This window comes from Terrapene carolina, unplaced genomic scaffold, assembly GCF_002925995.2.
Source record: "Terrapene carolina triunguis isolate 2854851 unplaced genomic scaffold, T_m_triunguis-2.0 Scaffold137, whole genome shotgun sequence".
Lineage (NCBI taxonomy): Eukaryota > Metazoa > Chordata > Testudines > Emydidae > Terrapene > Terrapene triunguis.
This window is the reverse complement of record NW_020664488.1, coordinates 2,420,860-2,434,715: the sequence shown is the minus strand read 5'-3', so window position 1 is coordinate 2,434,715 and position 13,856 is coordinate 2,420,860. Positions and strand designations below refer to the sequence as shown.

The 13,856-nt window shown below is 56.8% G+C and overlaps 1 protein-coding gene across 4 annotated transcripts in view; it reads left to right on the top strand.

Moving 5' to 3' along the window:
* XPNPEP2 (X-prolyl aminopeptidase 2) overlaps positions 1 to 13,589 on the top strand; it is a 30,068-nt gene extending 16,479 nt beyond the window's left edge. For 2 of the 4 annotated variants that reach the window (XM_029911943.1, XM_029911944.1), the window contains 13 exons: positions 423 to 504; positions 816 to 1,011; positions 1,828 to 1,917; positions 2,038 to 2,147; positions 2,964 to 3,041; positions 3,573 to 3,644; positions 3,933 to 3,993; positions 4,523 to 4,592; positions 9,237 to 9,341; positions 9,941 to 10,000; positions 10,349 to 10,425; positions 13,123 to 13,221; positions 13,299 to 13,589. In XM_029911943.1, the coding sequence (XP_029767803.1) occupies positions 423 to 504; positions 816 to 1,011; positions 1,828 to 1,917; positions 2,038 to 2,147; positions 2,964 to 3,041; positions 3,573 to 3,644; positions 3,933 to 3,993; positions 4,523 to 4,592; positions 9,237 to 9,341; positions 9,941 to 10,000; positions 10,349 to 10,425; positions 13,123 to 13,221; positions 13,299 to 13,499 (1,301 nt within the window). In that variant the 3' untranslated portion in view covers positions 13,500 to 13,589. The remainder of the gene's footprint in view (positions 1 to 422; positions 505 to 815; positions 1,012 to 1,827; positions 1,918 to 2,037; positions 2,148 to 2,963; positions 3,042 to 3,572; positions 3,645 to 3,932; positions 3,994 to 4,522; positions 4,593 to 9,236; positions 9,342 to 9,940; positions 10,001 to 10,348; positions 10,426 to 13,122; positions 13,222 to 13,298) is intronic. The other 2 variants (XM_026653373.2, XM_026653374.2) reach the window with 2 other exon arrangements.
* Positions 13,590 to 13,856: the final 267 nt, after the last annotated feature.

Here is a 13,856-nt window from a genome sequence, read left to right as displayed (position 1 = left end):
GACCCCCCCAGTGCCCTCAGCACCACTCAGACCCTCTCAGCCCCCCAACAGCCCCCCAGTGCCCTCAACACCCCTCAGATCCTCCCAGACCCCCAACAGCCCCCCACTGCCCCCAGCACCCCTCAGACCCTCCCAGCCCCCCAACACTGCTCCAATGCCCTCAGCACCACTCAGAGCAGCTTCCCTGCTGGGCATCCCACAGCAAGCCGAGACTGCCTGCCTGGCCTGGCTGTTCAATGTTACAGGGGTGAGATCTGGGCCCCTTGTGCTGGTCCTGACCGATGGCACCACTCTAGTGTCACTTCGTGCCCATACCCTCTGCCAGCACTGCCCCAGGAACCCAGCGGGGAGCAACGCTAGGCCAGGGCAGGGCAGGCAACCTGGTGTGCAAGGAAGGGTCTATAACACCTTTGTTCCTACAGGGCTCTTCAATCTCCGAGGAGATGACATCTCGTACAACCCTGTCTTCTTCTCCTACGCACTGCTGACCACATCAGACATCAGGTACAGAGCAGTTCCCCATTCCCAGCACATCCCCTGGGGCCTGGGCTGGCTCTCCCAGCCCCTCTGAGCCCCAGCACATCCCTCGTTACTGGCCTCCGGCTCCCCCAGCCCCTCTGAAACCAAGAGTGTCCCCCAGGGATCAGGCTGGCTCCCTCAGCTCCTCTGAGCCCCAGCACGTCCCCCAGGGACCGTACTAGCTGCCCCATCCCCTCTGAGTCCGTGAATCCTCCAAGGACTGGCCCCACATCCCCAATCTGGACAGTGGTGGGGGCCGCAGCTGAGCCCAGCTGAGCTGAGCTCCTTCCCCCCAGTCTGTTTGTGGACAGGAACCGCCTGAGCACAGAGACGTTGCAGTCCTTGAGCGCACAGTGCCCGGGGCCCCTGTGCGTGCAGGTGGAGGAGTATGACCAGGTGCGAGCCAGCGTGCAGGCCTATGCCCAGGGAGACGTCCGGGTCTGGATTGGGACGGAATACACGACCTATGGGCTCTACGGAGTGATCCCCCAGGTGAGCACTGGCCCCAGCTCTCCTGGTACCAAGGGGCTAGGCCTTTGCCACCTCCTCTCTTCCGCGTCTGCAGGACAGGCCGAGCCAGCCCAGGGCTGGGCGTGGCTTTGGCAAATCTGCCTGTGTGAGGGGCACCAGGGGTAGCATTACCCATGTAAGGAGCTGGCATGCAAGGAGGGGACAGCAGTGATGTGCCTGCGTGTGCAAGGGGAGGGGGGGTTAGGTCCCAGGTATGCGAGGGAAGTGGGGGTGAGAGGCCCCGTGTGTGAGGGGAGGGGGTGAGAGGCCCCAGGTGTGCGAAGAGAAGGGGGTGAGAGGCCCCGTGTGTGCAAGGGGAAGGGGGTTGAGCGGCCCTGGGTGTGTGAGGGGAGGGGGTTGAGAAGCCTTGGGTATGTAAGAGGAAGGGGGTTGAGAGGCCCTGGGGGTGTGTGTGTGTGGGGGGGGATGAGAGGCCCCGGGTGTGTGAGGGGAGGGGGTTGAGAGGCCCTGGGTGTGTGTGGGGAGGGGGTGAGAGGCCCCATGTGTGCAAGGGAAGGGGGGTTGAGAGACCCCAGGTGTGTGAAAGGAGGGGTTGAGAGGACCCAGGTGTGTGACTCGCCACCCACTGCCCCCCCCAGAAACCAGCCAGTTCTTCTGCCAGGTGGTACGTACAGGGCCTGGAGCCGCCACAGGCTCTAGCTGTGCTGCTGTGTGCCAGCAGCTCGGGGGAATAGCCGTCCCCCTGCTCCCAGCATGCACAGGGCACTCGGGGGCAGCGTGGCTGGCAAGCCTCGCTCCTCTGGCCAGCTGACACCTGGCCCATCCTGCCCATTGCAGGACAAGCTGGTGGAAAGCAGCTACTCCCCTGTGATGACGACCAAGGCAGTGAAGAATGCCAAGGAGCAGACGCTGCTGAGAGCAGCCCATGTAAGTGCTGGCTCTCCCTCTGCAGAGGGGCTGGCCTGGGGGTGGGGACTGGCTGGCATGGGAAAGGGCCTGGTGCTTCTCTCACCTGGGAGAATCAGGCTCCCGGTGGGTCGCCCCCAGGTGCGGGACGCCGTGGCTGTGATCCAGTACCTGCTCTGGCTGGAGAAGAACGTTCCCAAGGGGTTGGTGGATGAATTCTCCGGCGCTCGCTATGTGGACAAGCTACGAAGGTCAGTACGAGCGTGACCCTTGCCCGGGCTCCAGCTTGGCAATTCCCACTCCTGCCCTATGGAACACTGACTGGGCCACAGACCTCGTGGGAGATGGGCCCATGCGGCAGGATCTGGCTCTGGGGCCCACGCTCCACCCGAGCCCTTAGTGACCAGAGAGGGAGTTGCTCTGTGTTGGTGCCCCCCACAGTGAGGTGGGCTTGGCCACGGCTGCACAGGGACTCCTGCAGACCCCTGTGCTCTGTTGGGGCAGCGCCGCATGGAGGGCAGGCATTAGGGTGCCCATGGCCAGCATTCCACTGGCCAGGTTTATATAGGCCAACAGCGCCTCCTAGTGGTGAGGGGATGTTGATGTCTGATGGTGTCGTAGAGCTGAGCGCTGGAAGAAATAGGCTGATCACCCTTCCATTCCCTGGCAGCTGTACACCGCCTGAGGGGAGAGCAGGCCCCAGGAGAGATGTGTTGGGGGAGATGGCCAGGGCGAGCCCCAGCCTGCCATGCCCTCCCTTCCCCAGACCACCCCCAGGCCGGGAACCAAGAGGAAGAAGGAATGCATGGCTTGGGGGCGGGCGGGCAGGGTTGGGGGGAGGGAGCCCAGAGAACCAAGTGCCAGGGCCCAGCTAGATTACCCTTCCTCACACTCCAGCTGCACCCTCCCCAGGGCTTGATCTGGCCCCTCCTGGGTCTGTAGGGCCCAGCCATGCCCCCTGCCCTCCCAGTCCCTGGAGGCAGCCACACTGCCCCCTCCTCACTCCCAGAGGCCTGGTTGCACTGTCTCATCCCTCCCGCATTCCTGGGATCCTTTCTCCTTTCCAGAGAGAAGGAGCACTGCAGGGGCGCCAGCTTCGAGACCATCTCTGCCAGCGGGCTCAACGCAGCGCTGGCCCACTACAGGTACCAATGGAGCAGCCTCTCCATGGACGGGATCAGTGCCGCTGGGACGGGCCCTGGCGCCCTCCACAACCGGGACCTCCCCGCCACTCACTGCCCACGGGACCAGGAATCTTTCAGCCAGCAGGGCAGGAGACAGAACTGCCCCAGGAGCTGGGCCCAGGTAGTGGGGCTCCCTGCCCTAGAGAGGGAAGCCAGCTGTAGCCCTCTCAGAGCTGAATGCCATGCTCCCCTCAGCTCCCCGCTGCACACATGGCGTGTGGGGGGCCCTGCTGCCACACAGTGGGATGCTCTGATGCTGTGGTGAGGAGGGCTGGGCACACACCTGGACAGATGGGCATTCTTGGGGAAGGAGACCTGCAGCCTGCAGAGCTTTCCCATTTCTATCTGTCTCTCCACGCCCTCAGACTGGCCCGCTGTAGCATGTGAGCACGTATGTGAGTGTACATGAGCATGCACATGAGGCAGCTGTCGGGGTGTCCCCTGGAGTTGTTAGTGGAATCTCTTGGTTACTGTGGGGGTTTTCCCTTTCAGTCCATCCAACGTCAGCAGCCGGAAGTTGTCTGTGGATGAAATGTACCTGTCGGACTCCGGAGGACAATATCTGTGCGTATGGCCTGGCCTCATGTTCGTGCTGCCTCAGCTCTGTCCCCACAAGAACAGCATTAACCATGTCCAGAAACAGGCAAACTATGGTGGTTACACTGAGCCGCCTTCCCCAGGGCATGCCCAGCCCTGTGCCCCTCTGGTCCCACAGCAGGCAGGAGGAAGGGCAGGAGCTGCTCTGCACTCTGGCAGAGGGACCGGCTCAGCGCTCTGCAGGCAGGGAGTCCCAGGCTCACAAGGTCATGGCCCGGCTTCTGGGGATGCTTATGACTTTTCCTTCTGCTGCAGGGACGGAACCACGGACATAACCCGGACTGTCCACTGGGGAGAGCCCACCCCTTTCCAGAAGGTACTGAGCATGCCCATATGTGGACCCCTTGCCCTTGGCCTGCGGCTGGGTCCCAGGCACTGTGTGCCACAGTCCTGGACTGATGTGCATCTCTGGTGGGGGAGATGGCAAGGGCTCCCCACTCCCTGGCTGTGTCAGTAATGAGGGCCCTCTCCTCTTTCCATCTCTTGGCTCCCAGACACCAGCTCCTGGAGGGCCCAGAGGCAGCAGGACAGGACAGCACCCTGTTCAAATCCACAGCCAGCTTGAGCTTCACAGCCGCGGTAACACCACACTCCATGGGCCTTGAGACTTCATGGCGCCAGCTGGAACATGCCCACCTTCCCCTGCTGCAGAAACACAGGCCCCACCACCTAGCTAGAGGAAAGTCTCCATTAGCTGCTAGCAGTCATAGGGCCCAGGACCCCCAGCAGATGCCATGCAGAAGAGGGGTTGTGGGTCTGCATGGACACCCTGCCCCCCTGCATTGCTATCACCGCAGCCACGACAAGTGCTGCAGGTGGCCCCTGACTCGTTCTGTCCCACACAGGAAGCATACACGCGAGTGCTGATGGGAAACATCGACCTGGCCAGGCTTGTCTTCCCCTCCGAAACATCAGGTAGGTGCCAAGCTGGGCACAGCCCTGCCCTGGGATTGCTGGCTGCACCCCATGCTGAGAACAAGGCTGGGGAGAACCTGAGATTCAATGCTCTGGGGCAGAGTTGGCTTTTCAAATGGATCAACCTACCCAAGAGCCCTGGCATCTCAGTGGTGCTTGATCCAGGTCTTTTCCATGGATGAGGTTTCCCAGGGGGTTTTGGTCTGTTACCTGTGTAAATGAATCCAGTCCACACGGAGATCTGAGAAAGTTCTCACATGCCCATGTTCTTGCCAGGCCCTCTTCAATCTATGCCTGCCATTTTTCTGCTTCTGTGAGTGAGAGAGCAAAATGCAACTGGCTTCCGCTCAGAGCCATGTTGTGGCAATAGTACACCACCTAGGCTGTAGCTTGTTTGCATTTGCACCGACCATTGTGAGTTTGTTCACATCGTAGTACTTGAGAACTGGAGCTGTTGAGATCATTTCTTTTACCTTTTTAAAGGCAATTTCTTGGTTTGGCCCCCACAGTCAAAGTGTGTTGGACTTTAACAGTTCAATTGGGGGGGGTTGTTTCTGCAGAAGGGTCTTGTAGGTATTGACCAGGGCAATGTACCATCCCCAGTACTCGTCTCAGTTCCAGTACATTCGTTGGTGCATTCTATTCTTGAATTGGTTCCACTTTCTCAGGGCTAGGACTGATTCCATCTTTGTTTATTGTCTGTCCCAAAATCTTGATTTGGGGTAGGTGAAAATGCACTTTTCCTTGTTTAGCTTCAGTCCAGACCAACTGATTAGGCTTAGACCTTGGTTGCGGGATTTGTTGTGTTCTCCTATCGAAGACCCATAATATCATCCATGAAACCTACACCTCCATTTGTGTTTGTTAGCAGTTCTGCCATCTTTCTTTGGAAACTTTCAGGTGCACTGGGAATCCCACAAGGTAACATTCAAAAGCAAAGTCCCCCAAAGGGTGTGATCAATGGAGTCAGTTTAGCACTTCCTTTGGCTAAAGGAACTGGCCAGAATCTGCTCGAGGCATTCAGGTTGGAGAATACTGTAGCTCCTTTCACTTTGATGGGGGAAGTTACCCAGTGCTAGAAGTTAGGTTACCAGACGTCCGGGTTTCCCTGGATACAGCCTCTTTTTTGATTCTCCTTTCTCTGTCCCTGGGGGATTTTAAAAATAACAGGCAATGTCTGGGGGTTTTGCATAGCAGGCAAGCAGCAGTTCAGAAAGAGCCTTGATTGGTCTGCTGTCCGATTGGTCCCTCCTATGCATCTGCAGCTGATTGGTCCATTCCCCTACAAGGCACAGCTGCTGGATCCTGCCCACCCAGGCGGGCTCCTAGCCCTGGGGAGAGGCTGACTGACGTCTGTTGCTGCATCCTGGGCTTGTGCCAACTACCTTGCCACTGTGACAGGGCGTAACACTGCCCCTCACCTCCAGTGAGTACCCCCCCCACAGGTACCCCCCTCCGCCCCCCCCACCCCACCCCCCCCCCCCCCCCCCCTTCCCCTCCAATACCTCCCCTCTGGCAGTGTCCTCTTTTTGGAAACCTGAAATATGGTAACCCTAGTTGGGAGAATATATGTTTCTCTTACAACTAACTGCTTCATTGAGTCTCTTAAGAGTCACACCAATTTTTTCCCCCCATTTTTCTTTGTAACCAGCACCACTGGAGCACACCATGCCATTGGTTCAGAGATTTTCTTGCTTATGTCAGTCCACTCTATTCTCTTTAACTCGATTTCCACTCTATGAAGTAACGGGATGGGAATCCTGTGATCTGTACGTACACTATATGGTTCAGCATGGTCTCTTAAGGTTATTTGTACCGGATCCCCTTTCAGAAGTTCAATATCACCAAATAGTCCGTCGAGTTCTTTCACCTTCTTCACTAGGCCCATCCTGGCAGCCATGCTGCGGCTGAGAAGGCTGCTGGTCTGTGGTCCTTTGCTCATATGTGCACTCTGAATGCAACGCTTTTGTCTTTGAAAGTTGTTTCTGTGGGGGACTCCATGCAGTTCCGAATCCCTCCAGGGCTAGTCAGGTTTTGTAAGTCCCTTCTGAGATGACTGACTTCAGCTCCTGAGTCAATTTTAAAGTCAATAGTCTTGCCATGAATATTCAATTTCACTGCTTTGGTGCTGTCTATATTTTGTGCATGTATTGAATCTTTTTCCTCTGGCTGGACATGCATCATCTCTTGGGATAGGACTTTTTCCACACCTCATGCATGCAGGCTGGAATTTATCCCTCTGGAGTTCTCTCTTATTGACTCAGGGGTTTTATGATAATGGCTTTTAGTGCTCTCAGGTGTCTGTTTACAGTGTCTAAACTAGTTTCAGGTTTCTGAAGATGCTCCAGCCTTTTGTTCTGCTGTTTGACTAGTTCAGAGTGCTTTGTTATCCGTAGCTACAGCTAGTCATCTTCAGTTGTAGCTGCTGTGAAAGATTTTTATCTGTTACCCCCGTGTAACCCTTCTGCCCATCTAAGTTGGCAGCAACAAGGGCCGGGTTCTGTATCTAGGGGTTCCGTTTCAATAACACAATGCAAAACCGGCTCGAGCCCCCACCCAGTGACCTGGGACAATTACATACCACCCCCCTGGGTACCTCTAAGAGGCAATACTTCCCCTCTCGCAAGCACGGAGTCTGAGTGTAGCAGAAAATGTTTAATAACATGAGGTAAACGACATCAGCATAAAATTGGAAAAACACCACAAACAGGATTCATAACACAAACCATGAGCAAAACCCACCCCAGCAAATGGGGCTGTGTCCTTTCCCTTTGGTTCTTGAATCCAGCAACCCAAAAATCACCCAGAGTCCCCAAAGTCCAACATCCCCAAAGTCTCTTGGGTCCAGCAACCACCCAAAGTCCCAAAAGTCCAACAACCCCCAAAGTCTCTGTCCCTGGTCAGTGCAGCCCCAGAGTAAAAGGGGGGGGGCACGCAGGGTGTTAAGGGGCACCTTACGTGATCCGAGGCTGGCCAGCCGTCTGTTTCTCCGTGGGGGTTCCGCCGCAGCCTTTACCACAAGCCAGTCCACTTTCCTGCCATCCCACGAACTGCTCCGCTCTGCAAGCTGCTCCGCTCCACTCCGCTCCGCTCACCGACCTGTGAGCCGTTCCAGCCGTCCCCGTAAACAGCTCTGCTCACCGTTCCTTGGGCCACTCCAACCGGCCCCGCAAGGCTCCACGCCGCTCGCTGCTCCTCCAGTCGTCCCCACAAATTGCTCCGCCAGCTGCTGAGCAGTATAGCTTCAGGCTCCCCCACTAGTTAACACAGCCTCAGTGATCTCAGCTCTTAATAACATCAGCTCTTTTGTGATTTCAGCTCATAGTATAGTAGGGGAGCCCCAGTGCTGGTGCACCATTGGCCCAAAGTGAATTCAGCTCAGCAGCCTGTAACTAGACTCCTAAGGAAATCAAAGTTAGCTCTGACATTCAACAGCGGAGAGAGGAGACGGTGCAATTGGTGTTTCAAACCCTCAGAGGGGGGCCCATACCATCAGGTACAAATACCTGTCCCCATCCTTTCTCCATTCACTGGGTTTTGTAACCCATGCCCCTTGTCAAGCAAGTGCTACTTAGGTAATGGTGAAGGACTCACTCAGTCCTTCTGTCATACAACAGTTCCACTGGCCTTGATTCACAGAATCAGGGTAACAAAACTTTATTCTTCCTGCCCCAATAATAGAGAAACTGGGGGTCCCACACCAGCCAAAGTAACCACTTTCAGTTGCTGTGTTCCATGCCAGGCGAGTGGGTGTGCCTATGCAAACAAGATCAGCCCCTGGAGTTCTTTTCCACACTCGCCATAATTCACCACCAGATGTCAGGGTAGAGCTCATCCTGACTCTGCTTACACCCGTAACCAGCTTGTCTCTGATATTTTCATGTTTTGCAGTTCCAAAATCACAGTTTTCAGCCTATGCATGCAGAGCTCTTATAAAACATCCACCATTTTCCCCCGGTCCTTGAATTCTCTGATGAAAATGTGCTTTTTCATGAGCCACATTTTGCTGAGGTATAAAGTATGCATCAAATATAGCCAGAGCCCTTTCTTCGTCATCTTTGTGACTGGCTTCAGTAAAGTCAAAGGATTTAAAGATATGCTCTGCCTGCTTCCCCACAGTGTAAATTAAAGATTAATTAATAAATAAATTTGTAGCAATTGGAAATCTTCCAAAATACTGCTTCCAGTCTGTCCATTTGTCAAAGCTGAAGTTCTCAGGGGCATTGAAGAATGGCATGTGGATAAGATCCTGCAACCTTTCCTCCTTTTTCCCTTCTGTTTGCAATCTTTGCTGCTTTGTTCCTTCTGTTTGTTCTTCTCTGGCATTAGTTTACTTCTGACACCATGTCATGTACTTCCTGTACATAGCATCAGGGCTGCTACTAGCAGGTCAGGCTTCTGTACCAGCTATTGACTGGCCACAGAGCTTCCTTCCCAGAGAGAGACACACCAGCCCTGGTCACTGTAAGATCCTTTAGTGCTCTGCCAGGTATGGCTAAGGTTAGCTTAAACAAGGTAGTACACACACAGCGACACCCAGTGGCTGAACACTATAATATAGTTTAGCATTCTGCTACGCAGGCAGGCACACTGGGGATGGGCATGGCTTCTCCTCTCAGGACTTCTTGGCTTTTTGTGTTTCAGGGAGAGTGGTTGAGGCCTTCGCACGCCGAGCCTTGTGGGAGGTTGGACTCAACTACGGCCACGGGACTGGCCATGGCATTGGCAATTTTCTGTCTGTCCATGAGTGTAGGTGCTCTGCTGGTTGCCTGTCTCCAAGGGAAACAGCACAAGGGCCTGTGCCCTCTTGGCTCTCACCCCTACCCCTGTGTGTTTGGACTGGACAGGCACAGGGTAGCTGCGCCAACAGCTCTGCCTCTCCCTGTCTCCCTGCTCCCATTGCTCGGCCAGTGTCTGGGATAGAGGCACCCTATACCAGTGGTGGCTGCCCATCAAGAATTCTCAATCCCCTGCTGGCAACTGGATGCCCCACACCTGCCCAGTGACTTCGTCATGGCCCCAGGGAGCACAGCACCTGTCATCACAGGGCCTGGAGGATACCGATGGCTGGGCAGTGTGGCAGCTCAGCCTGCTGGATGCCTGGCTGGCCTGAGAGGCCCAGTGGAGGGAATCGTCTGGGGGTCCCAGGGAGCGAGGGTTGCTAAGCATGCTGGGCTCTGGGTAGATGCACGATAAGCACAGGTCCCCAGGCCCTATGCATGTGGAAGGTGCAGCCACCTCTCCAATAGATCCTGCTTGTGAGGGAGGGAGTGGATGTCTCCAGTCTCAGGGCTCATCCTGCTCCAGCATCCAGAAGGAGAAATAAACTTGGCATCTTCTCCCTGCAGGGCCAGTGGGATTCCAGTCCAACAATGTGCCCTTGGTCAAAGGGATGTTCACGTCCATAGGTACGTGTGTCCCTCACAACCCCCGCCCCTCCACACCCCGGGCACTTCCAATACCCCTGTGCCCCGAGACGTGGGCTCTTGTGCCTTCTAATCTCAGGCAGCATCGCCCTTCATGAAATCTCCCAGACCCCATGCATTCCCATGGCAGTCCTAGGCTCTTGCCAGGGCTAGGGGGTGGGGGGTAGTGCTGTGGGACAGGGCCCTGGTGTCTAGCATGTGGCCTGTAGGTATTTGGCAAAGTGGGGATCATGCAGCTGGAGCTCTGTGATCCGAAGGGTGTGTGGGAGACCCCAGTTACAGGGTTGTCAGGGCTCTGGATTCACTGGCCTCCCTGTGTCTGCTCCCCAGAGCCCGGTTATTACCAGGAGGGTGAGTTTGGAATCCGCATTGAAGATGTGGCACTGGTGGTGGAAGCTCAGACCAAGGTGACTCATCTTCCTTGCCCCGATGGGACAGGCCTTGCTGATGCATCAACAGTCGGCAGCCACCTTCCCTTCCCCTCTTTCCCCTCACTTTCTCCCTCAGTTCTAGAGGGCTGGGCCAGACCTGGAGACCGGGTGAGGGCAAAGGGATTTGAGGGCTTAGCTGGGAGACAGCTGATGACAGTTCCCTACCAGCCGCTTAGCAATGACTCGGGGAAGGGTGTGTGAGGCCAGGGATGTTTAAGAGATCTGCTCTAGGAATTATTCTGGGGCAGGGCTCTGGCCTGTGCGATACAGGGGATCAGACTGGATGGTAACATGTGTTTAAACCAATGCCACTGAGTCAGCGTGGGTCTTGTGAGCCCCACAAGGGATCCACACATGGGGCTGCACCAGTATCAGTGAACTCGGTGCCACTTTGGCAGCATCCCTGGGAGAGGCTGCAGCACGGACGTGGAGGGTGCGGCGCGGGCTGGGATGGAGCCGATCACAGCTCAGAGCACATTGTGTGCAGAGCAGGAGCCGAGAGGAGTAGCCCTCACCCCTGGGTGGTGTTATGGAGGCTTGGCAGCCCCAGGTGTGAGAGCAGGACAGGCCACACAGGGCTGTAGGAAGTGTGGCAAATGGAACCACGTCGGAAGGGAGAGGCAGTGAGCTGTGACAGGGCAGGCACCTCTTGCTCAACGCAAACACATCTGTCTCAGCCGTCCAGCCACAGGAAGTGGAGAAACAGCCCTGGAAGCTTGACCCAGACAGGCAGCGAGGTGTGGAAAGGCATGGGTGAGTCGGCTTGGGAGTGAGCGGAGGGGCAACGCCAGGGAGCAAGGAGCAGGAGCTGGAGAAAGGAACATGGTGGGATCCCAGAAGGGAGCCACTATGTAGGTGGGACCGGAACCATGGCAGTGACGCTGCACTGCTGAGAAGGCAGTTCCTCAGCACAGCTCACTGGGCTGGGGGTTGGGCTGGGGCCAAGGGGAGCGAGGCACTGGAAGGAGTCAGAGCTAGGAAAGGAAGAGGACAGGGAGCAGAGCTGTTTCCAGGCCAGGTCACAGCAGAGCCCAGACTGGGATCAGCGAAGGAGCCTGCAGTGGGAAAGGTGTGACGGCTCCTTTCACAAGCACACCCTGGGAAGGGAAGGGAAGGGGAGTGAAGGGATCATAGCTCAGGCAAGGGCCAAAAGTCATGACTGACAAAATAGCCACAGCACCCCAGAGCTGCTTCCAGCTGTCACTGCAGTGACTCACAGGCTGCGGAGAGGGAGCTGATGTCTAGTTCCATTCATTCAGCGCTGATAGCGGAGTCCAGTTGTACGATGGTTCCCTGGAGCTGTATGTAGGGGGATGCCCCTGCTGGGTCAGATACCGGTGATGATGCATGGGCTGGAGAGAGCCCAGCAGGACTCGTGTGTCCCAGGGAGTCTGCAGAACCAGCCGCCAGGGAAACCCCCTTTTCCTTGTCCCCTGAGCCCATTTGCTCTGGAGTCCCTGAGCGCTGAGCAGCTCCAGTACAGAGTTGCTTGGAGAGATCTGCAGGGCTGGCTGTACACATGTGCTCCAGGGAGTCTGGCTGTCCATGAGTGGTCAGCAAGGCTTGGCCAGTTGGCCCCTTCCCTGAGGCCAGGCTGGAGGAGGGGAAGGAGCAGTTTCCCCTACTTTGCCTGCAGGGAAGGGCTGTTCTGCTAGGCCCTGCATGCCCTGCTTCCAGCCAGGCTGCCTGCTGGCCCCAGATAAGCAACACTGAGCATCCCCATTAGGCACTGGCCTCTGCACTAAGCCATGCCCCATTCGTCCCAATTGGGCTGGGTGTGTGTGTGGGGGGGTGCGGTTACCAACAGTAGGGAAATGCTCTGTCTTCTTGCCACTGCTAGAGGGAAGGGAGGGAGGTCCACACTGGCTCACATGTGGGAGAGGCCTGGGTGCTAATTGCAGGGGGAGAGGCTGTGACCCACCCAAATGAGAGCTTGTAACAGTGGCAGCTAAGGGACATGGCCAAGGTCACACAGGGAGTCTGTGGCAAAGCAGGGAATTGACTCCCAGGTCTCCCATGTTGGCTAATGCCAAACCCTTGGGCCAGCCTTCCTCTCCAGTGACCAGAGACAGCAAAGCCAGGTGCACCCTGTTCGGGGCAGCTGTAAGCCTGTGCCTCTAGTGCCTGAGTGACACCACAGGGCCCACCAGCAGCCTCACAAACCTCGGTGAGCTCTAGCCACGGGTGGGACAATGTGTCACACAGGGAGCTGCTCTGGCCCAGCCATTTACAAGGCAGCTGGCCCAGGGGCTGGGACTGGGGGTCTACAGTGACCTTGTCCCATCTGCAAAATGGGGAGATGCTTTGGTTGGGGGAGAGAGGAGGATGCAGGTAGTGAAGGGCATGGAGACCAGTCAGTGGAGGAGGCGCTGGGATTAGAAACCCCCACGTGTGGGTTTTTAGCTTCGTGCACCTTTCCCTTGGCCACAGGTCACAAGGGAGGGGGGAGTGTCTCTCATGCCAGTGTACTGACCATGTGGCACAGAGCTAGGCACTGCATGACACGCGGCAGCGAGTGAGGGATGTGGCGGCAGATAGGCGAGGCTGTGGCTCTGGGGCCATGACACACCATGAGGAGGAGGAGGTCAGAGCTCAGGAGGGCTGGCAGAGTGTAAACAGCAGCCTGGCGAGGGTGGTGGGCTCAGTACCCTCACTCTCTCTCTCCTGCTGCAGCATGGGGCAGGGGAGAAGGCCTACCTGACCTTCGAGGTGGTGTCTCTGGTGCCCTATGACCGGAACCTCATCGACATCAGCTTCCTGTCTGAGGACCAGGTGAGTGGGTGCTCTCGGGGCAGGCTGGAGCTGCCCATCACACCTACCGCTCATGGCCTTCTCCTGTCTGGTTGCAGATCCAGTATCTCAACACGTACTATGAGACCATCCGCCAGCGCGTGGGACCAGAGCTGCAGAGACGCCAGCTGGAGGAGGAGTACGAGTGGCTGAGGAGGAACACACAGCCCTTCTCACGGGGCACTCTGGTGGCCGCCTCCCTGGGCACCCTGGCAATCACCTCCCTGGTGTCTACGCTCCTGCCTGACAGACAGGCCTGAGGGATACTACGCCCCTAGCCGCCCAGCCCATGTCTAACCCCCCAGCCGTAAGCCAGTCTCCCAGCCCCTCTTCTAGGCAGTCTGTGGTTTGTATGTTTTTCTCACCCTCAGTCTTGTTACCTCACTTCCTTTTTAGCTTGTGATTAAAAACAAGTAACCCCGTGGCAGGGGGTTGAGAGCTTCCCCTTGTGCAGTGGCTGCTGCGCCTTTGGGGTGTGGGGCTTGTGCACAGGAGGGGGGGTGTGTGCATGGCTGTGGCATGCACAAATGAGCAGGGTTGGTATGTGTGTTTGCGTTAGTGGGGCTGATGCATGCAGGGAGGGGCGCTGGTGTGTGGACTGAGCTGAGGTACCTGTG